The 17387-nt window shown below is 36.4% G+C and overlaps 1 protein-coding gene across 2 annotated transcripts in view; it reads right to left on the bottom strand.

Annotated features, from left to right (window-relative positions):
• Window positions 1–17387, bottom strand: part of LOC142220780 (uncharacterized) — a 180745-nt gene that overhangs the window by 109058 nt on the left and 54300 nt on the right. For both annotated transcript variants that reach the window (XM_075290116.1, XM_075290125.1), the window contains exon 2: window positions 989–1378. In XM_075290116.1, the coding sequence (XP_075146231.1) occupies window positions 989–1315 (327 nt within the window). In that variant the 5' untranslated portion in view covers window positions 1316–1378. The remainder of the gene's footprint in view (window positions 1–988; window positions 1379–17387) is intronic.

Here is a 17387-nt window from a genome sequence, read left to right as displayed (position 1 = left end):
AATTTATGTAGATACAAAATCCCAGAAGATGGTTAGTGGCACTAACCGAAATATTGGAAATAAATATTAAAACAAATCAATAATCAATTGTTTCTATGACCTCAAGCCGAACAAAATTAATAATCAGAATAAACATAAAATAGGTCAACAACACTCAAAAATATTTTTAAAAAATTTTATTTCTATAGAAAATTTTGTCAAAATTGTATATCTATACAAAATTTTGTGAACATTTTATTTCTATAGGAAATGTTGTCAAAACATCATTTCCATAGGAAATTTTGTCAAAATTTCATTTCCATAGGAAATTATATCAAAATTTCATTTCTATAGGAAATTTTGTTCAAATTTTATTCCTATAGAAAATTTTGTCAAAATTTCATTTCTAAAGAACTTTTTTTTGGACGAGATGAATTTTGTAAACACAAATATCCGTCATATATCAAAAAGTTCTGACTACGTATAAACTCAAAAATGTCAAGCTTACAGATAAAGCTGTCAGTTGGCAGATTGCAACTTGGGTTGCCCAATCCCGTAATATAAAATATAACCCTCATATACTTGGTCATGTATAAATTGATAGTTGATATTCTGTATGTATCGCCCTGTTTTTGTTTATTTAGTCATATTTAAAACAAAAATATATTATTTATTTAACTCGAAATTATCTACTAATTAATTTTTTTCGTCAAGGCTTTACAACAGATATTAGAAAAAGATTCGATTTCGTTACACTGTGACTATTTAGGTTGTTTTTAAGTAGCTTTCAATCTGACATGTGAATACATCATAATTCACCTACTAGTGCAACAATTCACACGATGCAATACAAGAAAATATGTAATTTGAGCTGAGCTGCAGTAGCTATATCACGCTGGATGAAAAATAATAATTATTCAATGATTTACAAAAGATGGCAAAGATTTGATAAAAGAAACGAAAATACACAAAAATCCAAAATACAACATTCAACCAAACATAGACTTACCGCATTGTTTTCTTCATCCTCATCATCTTCAGCATCTGAGGTGGTGGCATCTTTGGCCTTCTTACGCCATATCAGCATAGTGACATGATTACTGCTTTCAGTGAGCCAATGATTTTTCAATAGGGCTGCAATTTCTGAGATTTTCAAACCCAAGACATCATTGCCATTCAGCTCCAATAGGCAATCGCCCACTCTGAGGCCAGCGTTATAAGATGTGGAGTCCTTTTGAATATTGCTCACCCAGGGATAGGGATCCCAGGGTGCCCTGCTCAAATGTAGACCAAGTGAACCGTTGGAGCACGTGTAGATTTTGAAGGATTTCAGCATTTTTCTTCAAATTTCTTTTTTGTTTGTCTTTATTTCTTTCTTTTTATTTTTACGCTGTGTAAGCTGCAATGAAGGAAGGAAAACGTGGAAAAAGAGAAACAATTAAAAAGGAGAAAAAAACACATCAGAAACAATCTTTAATTTTTGTTCATTTAATTTTTTGTTGTTTTTTTTTTTATTTTTGGAATCGCGCTCCACTTCGTGCCTGGTCTTGGGTTGTTTTTTCAAGGCCTCACGTACTTATGCGGGCGAAGAAAAAAGACAATGACCAAAAGTTTTGTTCAAGTTTTATTGACTTTTTGCATTAATTTGCGCCAAACAAAGCCATTACGCCAACGCCAAGCTCTAAAGCCAACAACCAAGTCAAACAGACACACAAAAAAAAAAAACTTTAGATCCTCTTTGTGACAAATGTCAGTTACAGTGAGTGCAATGGGAAAGTTAGGTGGAGAGAACACAAATTTAAATCTTTCTTACAAAAGGAGCATGTTTGGTAGAATTGGATACTGGGGGCAAAGCGCAAATTTATTATTTACCCTTCTTGGCCAAGACATTTTCTACTATTGATGGTTAGGTAAGGTTAGGTGGCAGCCCGATGTATCGGGTTCATTTAGACTATTCAGTCCATTGTGATACCACAGTGGTGAACTTCTCTCTTATCACTGAGTGCTGCCCGATTCCATGTTAAGCTCAATAACAAAGGACCTCCTTTTTATCACCGAGTCCGAACGGCGTTCCACATTGCTGTGAAACCACTTTGCTTTGAAACCCTCAGAAATGTCACGAATAATACTGAGGTGGGATAATCCACCGCTGAAAAACTTTTTGGTGTTCGGTCGAAGCAGGAATCTAACCCACGACCTTGTGTATGCAAGGCGGGCATGCTAACCATTACACCACGGTGGCACCCTTCTAATATTTATTATTATGAAATTATTTCGGCAAGGATTCGGCCTAAATGTTGTCGATTTCCCAGTGTATGTACTGAGTCGTGATGAAATTCTGAGTCAATCTAGCTATGTCCGTCCATTCGTCTGTTGAAATCACGCTAACTTCCGAACGAAACAAGCTATCGACTTGAAACTTGCCACAAGTAGTTGTTGTTATTGATGTAGTTCGGATGGTATTGCAAATGGGCCACATCGGACCATTTTATGTATAGCCCCCATATAAACCAGCCACCAGATTTGGCTTGCGAAACCTCTTAGAGGAGCAAATTTAATCTGATCCGGTTGAAATTTGGTAAGTGGTGTAAGTATAACATATAGCCTCTAACAATCATGCAAAAATTGGCCCACGTCGGTCCATAATTATATATATATATATATATATATATATATATATATATATATAGCCCCCATTAAACCGTTCCCCAGATTTGGCTTGCGGAGCCTATGGAAGAAGTAAATTTCATTCGATCTGGTTGAAATTTGATACGCGATGTAAGTATATGGCCTCTAACAACCACCCGGTTGAAACTTGGTGTTAGTGTTTAGTTTCTAACAATTACACAAAATTAGTTCAAATCCGTCCATAATTATATATAGTCCCCATATAAACAGATACCACAGATTTAGTTTGCTGAACTTCCTCGGGGTCAAATTTCATCCGATCGGGTTTAAATTTGGTATGTGGTGTTAGTATATGGTCCCTATGACCACGCAAAAATTTATCCATATCGGCCCATAACTATATATAGCCCCCGCATAAACCATCCCCCAGATTTGAACTCCAGAGCCTCATGGAAGAGAAAATTCCATCCGATTCGGTTGAAACTTGGTACGTGGTGTTAGTATATATAGCCTCTAACAATTACACAAAAATTGCTTCAAATCGATCCATAATTATATATAGCCCTCATTTACACCTATCCCCCTGATTTGGCTTGCTGAGCCTAGGGGAGGGGCATATTTCGTCTGATCCAGTTGAATCTCTGCACGTGGTGTTAGAATATGGTCTCTAAGATCCACTAAAAAATTGGTTCATAGATGTCGATAAGTATATAAAGCCCCCATATAAACCGATCCCCAGATTTGACCTGCGGTGGCTCTGGTACATGGTGTTAGTATATGACTTTTAACAACCACGCAAATATGGGTTCATATCGATCCATAATTAAATATAACGCCCATATAAACCGATCCACAGATTTGATTTTCGGAGCCTCTTGGAGGTGCAATTCATCGGATATAATATATGGACATGCAAAAATTAGTCCCAATACATATTTATATATAGGCACCTATATAAACCGATACCCTAATTTGATTTCCTGCGCTTCCTGCAGATGCTAATTTCATCCAATCCGGCAGGTCAAGATCAAAGATGGGCTATAGCGGTCAAAGTTTTGATATAGTCCCCATATAAACCGATCTCCCGATTTGGGGTCTTGGGCTTTTAGAAACCGTATGTTTTTATCTAATTTGCCTGAAATTGGAAGCGTAGAGGTATTTTAGGAACCTTAAGAATTGTGCTGAAAACGGGTCCATGTTTTGGTATAGCCCCCATATAAACCGATCTCCCGATTTAAATTCTTGGGCTTGCTTTTATCCAAATCAATCAAGAAGTGTGTTCGAAATGGTGAGTATCGGTCCATGTTTTGATATAGCTCCCATATAGACCGATCTCCCGATTTTACTTCTTGGGCTTTTAGAAACCGTAGTTTTTATCCAAATCGCCCGAAATGTTAAATCTAGAGGTACCTTAGGACCATAAGGAGATGTGTTCAAAATGGTGAGTATCGGTCCATGTTTCGATATAGCCCCCATATAGACCGATCTCCCGATTTTACTTCTTGGGCTTTTAGAAACCGTAGTTTTTATCCAAATCGCCTGAAATTGTAAATCTAGAGGTACCTTAGTACCATAAAGAGGTGTGTTCAAAATGGTGAGTATCGGTCCATGTTTTGATATAGTCCCCATATAGTCCCCATAAGACCAATCTCCCGAGCTTACTTCTTGGGCTTTTAGAAACCGTAGGTTTTATCCAAATCGCCTGTAATTTTAAATCTAGACGTACCTTAGGACCATAAAGAGGTGTGTTCAAAATGGTGAGTATCGGTCCATGTTTTGATATAGCCCCCATATAGACCGATCTCCCGATTTTACTTCTTGGGCTTTTAGAAACCGTAGTTTTTATCTAAATCGCCTGAAATTTTAAATCTAGAGGTATTTTAGAACCATAAAGAGGTGCGCCGAAAATGGTGAGTATATGTCCATATAGACCGATTTCCCGATTTTAATTTTTGGGCTTTTAGAAACCGTAGTTTTTATCCAAATCGCCTGGAATTTTAAATCTAGAGGTACCTTAGGACCATAAGGAGATGTGTTCAAAATGGTGAGTATCGGTCCATGTTTCGATATAGCCCCCATATAGACCGATCTCCCGATTTTACTTCTTGGGCTTTTAGAAACCGTAGTTTTTATCCAAATCGCCTGAAATTGTAAATCTAGAGGTACCTTAGTACCATAAAGAGGTGTGTTCAAAATGGTGAGTTCGGTCCATGTTTTGATATAGCTCCCATATAGACCGATCTCCCGATTTTATTTCTTGGGCTTGTAGTTTTGATCCAAATCGCCTGAAATTTTAAATCTAGAGGTATCTTAGGACCCTAAGGAGGTGAGCCGAAAATGGTGAGTATAGGTCCATATTTTGGTATAACCCCCATATAGACCGATCTCCCGATTTTACTTCTTGGGCTTTTAGAAACCGTAGATTTTATACAAATCGCCTGAAATTTTAAATCTAGAGGTACCTTAGGACCATAAAGAGGTGTGTTCAAAATGGTGAGTATCGGTCCATGTTTTGATATAGCCCCCATATAGACCGATCTCCCGATTTTACTTCTTAAGCTTCTAGAAACAGTAGTTTTTATCCGATTTGCCTGAAATTTTAAATCTAGAGGTATTTTAGAACCATAAAGAGGTGCGCCGAAAGAGGTATCGGTCCATGTTTTAGTATAGCCCTTCATATAGAAACCGTTGGTTTTATCCAATTTAGCTCAAATTGAAAATTTGGAGGTTTGTAAGAACTATAAATAGGTGTACAAGAAATGTTTTTTTTTTTTTAGTTGTAAAAATCTACAGATTTTAGATTTCAAATCAAGGCTTTATTTCATAATTTTCTTACACAATTACATGTTTATGATTCCTCTAAAATTCAGACAAAAATGGTTCTTATAAATGAAGAATCTGATATAGTTTTTATAGGTAAAATCTCTAAATTTATGTTCGGGAGGCGTACTGGGTGAACTGATCAGCTTGGAAGAATATCTGTTATCAAACCCCTCTGCACTTTTCTAGTTTCCTTTGAAATACTGTTTGATTCAAGGTGGTGGGTATTTAAGACTCGGCCTGGCCGAACTTACTGCTATATATACTTGTTTGCTTTCATTTGAAGAAAAGTGCTGCAGAGTCGCATCGAAAGCTTTTCAAGGCATATGGTGCTCATGGTGCTCGGTCCAAGATGATTTCGACGTTTCAGAAATAATAATTTTGATGTGAGAAATGAAGAACGTGGAAGACCACCAATAAATGAATTGGATGAAGATGACACTTTGAGTCACAAGCAAATGGCAGCAAAGTTAAATGTTGCACAACAAACAATTTCTGACCGTTTAAAAGCTATGGAAAATACCCTAAAGTGTGGGTGCTACATGAAAACAAAAAACGCTCATTTCATACCGGTGTAACTGGTAAATTAAAATTAGGCTCCCAGCACCAAGTATATAAAACTTACATTTAAAAGTTATTAGCATCATAAAAATTAATCGGTTTCTAATAGTGAAATGCCTCAGCCATCTATAGTTAGCCCTTATACTACGTTGGGGTCATTTGATGACCCATGTCGTTCGAATATAATTAAAAATTTCTATCACTCAGTGCATGAATTGGTGACATATGCTGAATTCATGCTGAGTAGTAAGAACTTTTAATTATAATCCAACAGTAAAAAATTCGGTGATGAAAGATACGACCTAATACCCAACGTAGTTAAGGGTTAATGTAAAGACAAATCAGTGTTTTACATATGTAGAAAATAAATTCACTAATATATCTCTCAAAATATATATAGTTGTTCCCTTTTTTGTGACACTCACTGTAATCAATCGTATACGCGAAAATACTTAGTACGCGAAAGCACGCACGTATTCACTCGGTCAGATACCAGAGAGCATAGTGATTTGTTTTAATCGTATATGACGTGTGTTTAATTACACAGTGAGTGCGTGTTTGGCATGCAAATCTTGGATCCTTCACCTAGAAAAAACAAAATGCTCTCACAACTCCGAAGCTTACTTACCATACACACACGCACTCACATACGTCGTAAAAGGCTTATTTTAGTGGTAGTAATTTGTTGCAGTTATGCTGACATCGACGTACAGTAAAAAGTGCAATAAAACAATTGTCTATGAAGATGTATATTTTCTCAACAAAATAAGAGAGTGAGTGAGCGAGAAAATAATCTGGAGAGAATAAAACTCTATCTATGGCTAGAAAGACGCATATAAGGAAAATTTGCCTAATCAACAAACATGTAACATAGACGAAGGCAATGGCAATAAAAAGATTTGATGAAAAAAAATCCCTAAAGGCAAACTATAAGAATTGTGTTAAGTACGAAAGTGAGGCGGGGCCAACTATATCATACTCTACATAATTAGTAAAACTAAGCCGATGTGAAATATATTTTGAAGGGCAGTCTTATGCCAATTTTGAACTGCATTGCTTATTAGATGAGAGAAATATGACCATATATCTAACATATATGTTCCATGTTTCCCGTCCAAAAAATAACGTTATGCTCTTGAAATATGTTTGAGAAGATCATATTGCTTCTCTGGATGTACAGAATAAATATGTTACTATAAAAGGGCCCATGCTAATGTAGTCAATATTTTAATCTGAATTAAATACTTAATACTTTTGAATTTGAGTAAGATCGGTTAAAAGAATTATGGCTAACAGTGTTGCCAGTATTGGGGATTTTTTTCCAAATTGGGGATATTTTTTCGTGAATGGGGACGAAATTTCTGAGTTGGGGACTTGGGGATTTGATGGGGAATTTTCATAAATTTGAGGATTTTTGTGGGTATTTTTTCGAGAAATCGGTTCAATCTTTTTATACCCACCACCATAGGATGGGGGGTATATTAACTTTGTCATTCCGTTTGTAACACATCGAAATATTGCTCTAAGACCCCATAAAGTATATATTCTGGGTCGTGGTGAAATTCTGAGTCGATCTGAGCATGTCCGTCCGTCCGTCCGTCAGTCCGTCCGTCCGTCTGTTGAAATCACGCTAACTTCCGAACGAAACAAGCTATCGACTTGAAACTTGCCACAAGTAGTTGTTATTGATGTAGGTCGGACGGTATTGCAAATGGGCCATATCAGTCCACTTTTACGTATAGCCCCCATATAAACGGACCCCAAAATTTGGCTTGCGAGGCCTCTAAGAGATGCAAATTTCATCCGATCCGGCTGAAATGTGGTACATGGTATTAGTATATGGTCTCTTACAACCATGCAAAAATTGGTCCACATCGGTCCATAATTATATATAGCCCCCATATAAACCGATCCCCCGATTTGGCTTGCGAGGCCCCTAAGAGAAGCAAATTTCATCCGATCCGGCTGAAATTTGGTACATGGTGTCAGTATATGGTCTCTAACAACCATGCAAAAATTGGTCCACATCGGTCCATAATTATATATAGCCCCCATATAAACCGATCCCCCGATTTGGCTTGCGAGGCCTCTAAGAGGAGCAAATTTCATCCGATCCGGCGGAAATTTGGTACATGGTGTTAGTATATGGTCTCTAACAACCATGCAAAAATTGGTCCACATCGGTCCATAATTATATATAGCCCCCATATAAACCGATCCCCCGATTTGGCTTGCGAGGCCCCTAAGAGAAGCAAATTTCATCCGATCCGGCTGAAATTTGGTACATGGTGTCAGTATATGGTCTATAACAACCATGCAAAAATTGGTCCACATCGGTCCATAATTATATATAGCCCCCATATAAACCGATCCCCCGATTTGGCTTGCGAGGCCTCTAAGAGAAGCAAATTTCATCCGATCCGGCTGAAATTTGGTACGTGATGTTAGTATATGGTCTCTAACAACCATGCAAAAATTGGTCGATATCGGTCCATAATTATATATAGGCCCCATATAAACTGATCCCCAGATTTGACCTCCAGAGCCCCTTGGAAGAGCAAAATTCTTCGCATTCGGTTGAAATTTGGTACGTGATGTTAGTATATGGTATCCAACAACCATGCAGGAATAAGAAGTTTTAAGAGACCACAACCCAAGTAATTCGATTGTGGATGACAGTCTTTCGTAGAAGTTTCTACGCAATCCATGGTGGTGGGTACATAAGATTCGGCCTGGCCGAACTTGTTGTTTTTACTTGTTTTTAACAAAATTTTATTTCTATAGAAAATTTTGTCAAAATTTTATTTCTATAGAAAATTTTATCAAAATTTTATTTCTATAGAAAACATTGTCAAAATTTTATCTCTATAGAAAATTTTGTAAAAATTTTATTTCTATAGAAAATTTTGTCAAAATTATATTTCTTGTAGTTGTTGTATGGTTGACCTTTTAGTATAATTATTTGTAGAGTTTGTAAAGGGTGATACGGTCAAAATTTGGTCAAGGGAAAACGCGTGTAAATCGGTGAAATCGTTTATTTAAAAAATCAAATTAAATTTCTTTTTCAAGTTCAATTAGTATAAAATTCAGGAAAACTATTCAGTTAGGCTTTCGCTTTTCCAAATCCGAATTGCCGGGCCTCACGCTTGACACCTGCCATCAGATTTTGTACAGCCATCTTGTCCACCTTCTTCGCCGTAGAAAGCCAGTTTGCCTTGAACTGCTGCTCGTCCTTAGCAGTTTTTTTGGTCTTCTTTAGGTTCCGCTTGGCAATAGCCCAGTATTTCTCAATTGGGCGGAGCTCTGGCGTGTTGGGAGGGTTCTTGTCCTTGGGAACTACCTGGCGGCGTACCACTCCATGGCCTTTTTACCGTAATGGCAAGATGCCAAATCCGGCCAAAACAATACGGAACAACCGTGTTTCTTCAGGAAAGTTTTATTCAAACACTCTTTGGCGTAAATTTCTTGGTTGACAGTCCCGGAAGCTATGAAAATGCTACTTTTCAAGCCACAGGTACAGATGGCTTGCCAAACCAGATATTTCTTTGCGAACTTTGACAGTTTTATGTGCTTGAAAATATCTGCTACCTTTCCCCTTCCTTTTGCCGTATAAAACTCCTGTCCCGGAAGCTTCTTGTAGTCGGCTTTGACGTAGGTTTCGGCGTCCATTACCACGCAGTCAAACTTCGTCAGCATCGTCGTGTACAGCCTCCGGGATCGCGCTTTGGCCGTCATATTTTGTAAGTCAATAGTCCTGCTCGTTTTTTGGCTCGATGCACGGTTGTAGACGATACACCCAGCTTATTTGCGGCATCTCGGAGAGAGAGGTTAGGGTTTCGCTTGAAATTACCGGCAACTCTCTTTGTCGTCGCAGTGGCTTCCGGTTTTCGATTTCCCTCCAATCCAGACTTCCTGGCTGTCGACAAACGTTCCCCAAACACTTTAATTACATTTTGTAACGGTTGATTTGGCAACTTTTAGCGATTTTGCCAGCTTTGCGTGCGAGTAGCTCGGATTTTCGCGATGCGCGAGCAAAATTTTGATACGCTGCTCTTCTTGCTTGGACGGCATTTTGACAACTGAAGAGTGAATTCCAAAATCAAAATAGGAGCAACAATCTACACACACACACCTTCAAAATGAGGGGTGTTCAGGTTTTTTAAATGCAAAATTGAAAGAAATACGTCAAGTTTATATTGACCAAATTTTGACCGTATCAACATGATACGGTCTATAGAAAATTTTGTTAAAATTTTATTTCTATAGAAAATTTTGTCAAAATTTTATTTCTATAGAAATTTTGTCAAATATTTATTTTTCAACCAAAAATTCTACCCATCTACGAAAAAAAATCTACAATTTCTGGTACAATTCTACCAACTGTGGCAACTTGTCTACCACCCAATTTTACTAATTGATTATTTAAAAGTAAATTTTCGTTTAAATACAAGGTGACCGAACTCCCGCCAGAGACCGCCAGTCTGTTGGTGTTGTGTTTCGAAATCTTTATCCTATTGCAGCTTGCTGGATTTGACAAAATTTTATTTTTTAACTTATTACTGCTTTTCTACAGCAAAGCCTTTTTTATATTTTTTATTTTTATATTGGGAATTTTTGTGAGGAATTTAAATTTAAGTTGGGGATTTTTGGGGACGAAAACATCATAATTTGGTGACAAGAGCCAGAAAAATACTGGCAACACTGATGGATAACATTCGAAAAGTAGGGTGACACATAGGAAGGTAGCCTGCTCTATCAGACTCAAATTCAGTCCTTTGAGTTACAACAGTGGCGAACTTCTCTCTTATCACTGAGTGCTGCCCATTTCAAGTTCAGCTCAATGCAAAGGGACCTAATTCTTGATCTCGCTAGAAGTATACCCGCTAGTCTAACAGCTGACAGATTTATTCCAATGTCAGTCCATTTTGTTGTTTACAAGCTTACAAAGACATTTTCTCTATCTTTCAGAAATAAAGTTATTCGTGATGGAATTCAAGTGTGAAAGTGTGATTGCTTTATATTGGGTTATAAGTGACTTTCTTTGTCTTCCTTGGTGTTATTGACGTTTCTATTCTCTATTATATGCGTAGGCTCACCAAAACAAAGTTAGAATAAGTTGCTTTGCTTACACGAAAGTGGCCAGTTACCGAATTTTGTTTTCTCCGATGAGAAGTCATTCCAAATTCAGTAGTTTTAGTACAAACAAAATGATAGGATTTACTTGCCATCATTAGCGTAGCTAGACAATTTTCCTAGGGGGAGCTATAGCCCCCCTAGCTAAAAAATCATAGACTGAACCTATAGGTTCAATTAAAGTTTTATTTTATAAAAATGAATAAAAATTGGATTTCAACATAACTAGACAATTTATTTATAATAAAGCAACTAAAAGTAGTTGCATATTTTTTTCCAGCAAAAAAACACTTAAAAATGTCCTCACAAAGAAGTTAATTATTTTAACTATACAGGAAGTTTGTTTTAGTTCAATTTTTTATAACTCGTATTTGTCATATTTTTAATGGATATTTTTTTTGCAAAAGATCTGATGGTATGTTAACAAATTTGCAAATTTTGCCATTTGATCAATTCTAGAAAAATCGATCATTTTTGAAAATATTCGAGGTGAAACGTTTCCGAATGCATTAAAAGGTTATCACATTTTTTTTTTTTTTTAAATTCAAATTCAAAACACGGGCTGACCTGTAAGCGTTGAAGGTTGGTCACCTCGGGGGTACGAAATTTTTGTTTTAACTGTAAACCGCATTTTTTGAACCGATTTCGATGATTTTCTTTGCTGGGTGTAACTTGTAAATCTCTACCAACAAGTTCGAGTGCGTGTGCAATTATCTTTTACCGTTTGCAAGATATGGGCCCTACAATTTTTTTTTTGCAAAATTTTGACAAAGTGGGGTCAGTATTTTTAACCTAGCAGTTCTTTTTTCGTGGATGTCCGATATACATTTAAATGGGCACCGGAAACTAAAATATCACTCTGAGACCACAGTTTCACTCCGATTCACTTGAAATTTTGCACAGGTACCAGAAATAACATTCTGGCTACGTATGAAATTGGTTCAGATTTAGATAGAGCCCTCGGATTTGCTTCAAATTTTGCACAAGAATAGTATGGTCAAGTGTTTAATAGTATCGTCAAGAGTCCCAAGTTTGATTTAAATCGATTCAGATTTAGGTATAGCCCCCATATAAACGTGCAATGCGTTATTTTACCCGAGTTAGTGACGTTTAGTGCAAGTTTGTGGCGCATTTGGCTGAGCACGGGTATAAATATAATACATCGTTGGAAAGGCATTTGAGAGGGCTTTATTTCTATGCAATTATAAAGAACAAAATATACGAAACTTTGAAGTTTTTGGGGCACGGAACAATTTTTTTCAAAAATTCTGATTTTTTGGGAATTAAAAATATGAATTGAAACCTTAATAACTTTTGAAATAATTGTGATATCGTTATGATTTTTATTAATTTTTGCAGGGAAATTTGTTTTAAAAAATATTGCTGAATATACCATTCCCAAAATTGGTATTAAAAATCCCCAAAGTCGGGACATATATTGAAAAAACGTTATTTTTTGTAATTTGCATATTTCTCAGCTGTTTACTAGTAGTATGTTGTTATTTAGTGGATACAAAGGGATTTTTAAAAAACAGATCGGCTTAGCAATCGGTGATTTGCCGAATGAGAATTTTTGAAAACAAAATTTTTCCTTTTTGAAAAATTACGATTTTGGGAGGAGAATGACTCATATACTACTTGACCAAAATGGCCGATAATAGCTTGAAACGTATCCTTATATGGTCGTCTATAAGAAAAAAGTAAAAAAAGTTAGGGAGAAATCTATAAAAAAAAAACAATGTTACGACAAAAAGGATGTATGTGTTTTTTTTCAAAAAAGTGGTCAAAATTCGATATTTTTTGAAATTCTAATTTTTGGACTTTACAACTTTTTATCTAAAGCACACATTTTTATACCCTGTGCCACACTGTGGAACAGGGTATTATAAGTTAATGCATATGTTTGCAACACCCAGAAGGAGACGAGATAGACACATGGTGTCCTTGGCAAAAATGCTCAGGGTGGGCTCATGAGTCGATATAGCGATGTCCGTCTGTCCGTGAACACATTTTTGTAATCAAAGTCTAGGTCGCAGTTTTAGTCCAATCGACTTCAAATTTGGCACAAGTATGTGTTTTGGCTCAGAATAGATCCCTATTGATTTTGGAAGAAATCGGTTCAGATTTAGATATAGCTCCCATATATATATATATATATATATATATATATATATATATATATATATATATATATATATATATATATATATATATATATATATATATATATATATATATATATATATATATATATATTTCGCCCGATATGGACTTATATGACCCCAGAAGTCAGAGTTTTACCCTAATTTGCCTAAAATTTTGCACAAGAAGAACAATTAGCACTATAGTCAAGTGTGCCAAATTTTATTGAAATCGGTTCAGATTTAGATATAGCTTCCATATATATTTTTCGCCAGATATGAACTTATATGGCCCCAGAAGCCAGAGTTTTGGCCCAATTTGGTTGAAATTTTGCACTATGAGTAAAATTGGTAATATAGTCATGTGTGCCAAATTTGATTGAAATCGGTTCAGATTTAGATATAGCTCCCATATATATCTTTCGCCTGATATGGACTAATATGGTCCTAAAAGCCAGAGTTTTGGACCAATTTGGTTGAAATTTTGCACAGGCAGTAGATTTAGCATTGTAGCTATGCGTGCCAAATTTGGTTGAAATCGATTCAGATTTAGATATAGCTCCCATATATATCTTTCGCCCGATATGCACTTATATGGACCCAGAAGCCAGAGTTTTATCCCGATTTGCTTGAAATTGTGCACAAGGAGTACAATTGGTAGTATAGTCATGTGTGCCAAATTTGATTGAAATGGGTTCAGATTTAGATATAGCTTCCATATATATTTTTCGCCCGATATGCACTTATATGGACCCAGAAGCCAGAGTTTTATCCCGATTTGCTTGAAATTGTGCACAAGGAGTAAAATTGGTAGTATAGTCATGTGTGCCAAATTTGATTGAAATCGGTTCAGATTTAGATATAGCTCCCATATATATGTTTTTCTGATTTCGAAAAAAATGGTCAAAATATCAACATTTGCCTTGTAAAATCGCCACTGTTTAGTCGAAAAGTGTTAAAAATGACTCTAATATTCCTAAACTTCTCATACATATATATCGAGCGATAAATCATAAATAAACTTTTGCGAAGTTTCCTTAAAATTGCTTCAGATTTAAAAGTTTCCCATATTTTTTACTAACATTGTGTTCCACCCTGGTGCATTAGCCGACTTAAATTTTGAGTCTATAGATTTTGTAGAAGTCTATCAAATTCTGTCCAGATCGAGTGATATTTAAATGTATGAATTTGAGACAAACCTTTATATATAGCCTCCAACACATTTGACGGATGTGATATGGTATCGAAAATTCAGATCTACAAAGTGGTGCAGGGTATAATATAGTCGGCCCCGCCCGAATTTAGACTTTCCTTACTTGTTTTCTTCTAGGATTCGTAGAATTTTGTAGGGAATGCAGTTAAGAAGAAGAATCCACTCAAAAACAGAACTTCTAAGTTCAAAATACTGACCCCACTTTGTCAAAATTTTGCAAAAAAATATAAATTGTAGGGCCCATATCTTGCAAACGGTAAAATATAATTAACAGGTTGGCTGATAAGTAGTCGGTCGAACAAAGAAAATCACATTTTTTTGTCAAAATTCGTTTTTATTATTCAACATAGTTCCCTTCAAGAGCGATACATCCATCCAATTTGTTGATACCATTTTGGTAGTACTCCTTCGGTTTTGGCTCAAAATAGGCCTCAGTTTCAGCGATCACCTCTTCATTGAAGCCAAATTTTGTCCCTGCGAGCATCCTTTTGAGGTCTAAGAACAAGAAAAAGTCGCTGGGGCCAGATCTGCAAAATACGGTGGGTGGGGAAGCAATTCGAAGCCCAATTCATGAATTTTTGCCATCGTTCTCAATGACTTGTGGCACGGTGCGTTGTCTTGGTGGAACAACACATTTTTCTTCTTCATATGGGGCCGTTTGCCGCGATTTCGACCTTCAAACGCTCCAATAACGCCATATAATAGTCACCGTTGATGGCTTTTCCCTTCCCAAGATAATCGATAGAAATTATTCCATGCGCATCCCAAAAAACAGAGGCCATTACTTTGCCAGCGGACTTTTGAGTCTTTCCTCGCTTCGGAGACGGTTCACCGGTGATGAATGAGATGACCAACACGTTCCTTTGATATCTTTAAGGCTTCTGCTATCTCGATCAACTTCATTTTACGGTCATTCAAAATCATTTTGTGGATTTTTTTGATGTTTTCGTCGGTAACCACCTCCTTCGGGCGTCCACTGCGTTCACCGTCCTCCGTGCTCATTTCACCACCCTTGAATTTTGCATACCAATCAATTATTGTTGATTTCCCTGGGGCAGAGTCCGGAAACTCATTATCAAGCCAATTTTTTGCTTCCACCGTATTTTTTCCCTTCAGAAAACAGTATTTTATCAAAACACGAAATTCCTTTTTTTCCATTTTTTTACAATAACAAAAGTTGCTTCACAACAGACGCTCTATCTCACAAACTAATTGCCTTACAGACGTCAAATTTTGACACGAATTGTTTGAAGGTTGGTACTATATAAGAATAAAATACTAGCGACGCCATTTATGTGTCAGACCGGGGACTTATTAGCCAACCTGTTACATACGCACGCAAAGCTTTACAAGTTCTACCCAGCAAAGAAAAAATCATCGAAATCGGTTCAAAATTGCGGAGTTCACAGCTAAAACAAAATTTCATACCCCCGAGGTGACCAACTTTCAACGCCTACAGACCCACTAGGGACCCACACATTAATGTTTTTGGGGGGTCTAAGCCCCCTTCCCAGAGGCCTTCCTACGCCTATGCTTGCCATAAAGGTCAGGTGAAAATTTACACCATCGATTGGCTACCAGAATTCAAGCGTTCCCTCTTCATATTCATCGACCATGGCGTTCACGTTCCAAACGAACTCACCACGTGTCAACCAAAAATAGCTTCTCGCATCATTTCTACTGCAAATTGGCCACAAACAATCAATCCGTTGAATTATTGCGTCTCAATAATTTTAAGGAATAAGGTTGAGACTCAAAAATGCCACAGTGACGATTATCTCCAGACTACGCTTCGTCGGAAATGGGCCAAAAATATCTACGATCCATGGCTTTTTCGCCCATTTAAAGGTCCTAATTCATTCCAAAGCTATCCAATCCAATCGAACAAATCTAAACTGGTACTAAAATTGTATGTTATTTCCGAAAATTTTAAATTATGAAGTAAAATAAACCCAAAAATTACTTTGTTGCCTTACATATCAGCCACCCTGTATATGTATATGGGGGGCCATATGTTATCCGATTTTTGCCAAATTCAACAGCCTCTGTCCTTGTGCCATAAAAAAACACCCAGCACAAATCAAATGAAAATCAGTTAAAAATTGCAACCTGAATTTTGCGAATAACAAAAATATAGGCAAACGGACATCAAGGTCTTAATCGACTCACTATATAATTCTGGATCGATCGGTATATATCTTAAGGGGAATAACATTATTATTTCTGCTAATCACATTTTCTTGTACACCCAAGCAAAAATACTTTCCAAAGTAAGGAAATTTTAGACAAACGAAATTCCACTTTCTTATAAATATTTTCTTTCATACCAAAGAGAATCAAATAAATAAAATAAGATTCAACGATTCTCTCTAATTCTTTTTATTTACCTGTAAAAATTCTCTAGCGTCAAAAGAAAACTTTGCTTGTCAGAAAAGAAAACTCTTCTTTCAGTGTAGATCTCATGGTTTAGGATATAATGACAAGATCAAAATAAAAATTTAATATTTGGTTTAATACTTGCGTTTAGGTTAACTTAGTTTTTCCATGGGTTTACATTTTGCCATGTGATTCATTAGGGGGAGCTTAAAGAGAAGCAACCACATGTGCTTGGATTTGTAAGAGAGTTACAATCAGCGACATGAAGGTGTAAATCGAAGAAACGTTCCACCTTCAAGTCACATAGATTGACAACAACACATCATGTGTTAGTTTTACGGTCGCGTGCTACAATATTTCAATGTTTGGCTGAAACACCTATGGTGTTATTTGTTGTTGTTGTTGTTGCTTTTATTGTTATTTGTTTGAACCTCCGTGTGTGTTTTTTTTTTTTTTTTGCTGATAGGTTTTTATCATCCCATCGAAAACATGGAATAACCATCCCTGGCTTGGCCTAAAACTAAGGCAAAAACAAA

The sequence above is a fragment of the Haematobia irritans genome, chromosome 1, assembly GCF_050003625.1.
Source record: "Haematobia irritans isolate KBUSLIRL chromosome 1, ASM5000362v1, whole genome shotgun sequence".
Classification (NCBI taxonomy): domain Eukaryota; kingdom Metazoa; phylum Arthropoda; class Insecta; order Diptera; family Muscidae; genus Haematobia; species Haematobia irritans.
This window is presented reverse-complemented; position numbering and strand designations above follow the sequence as displayed.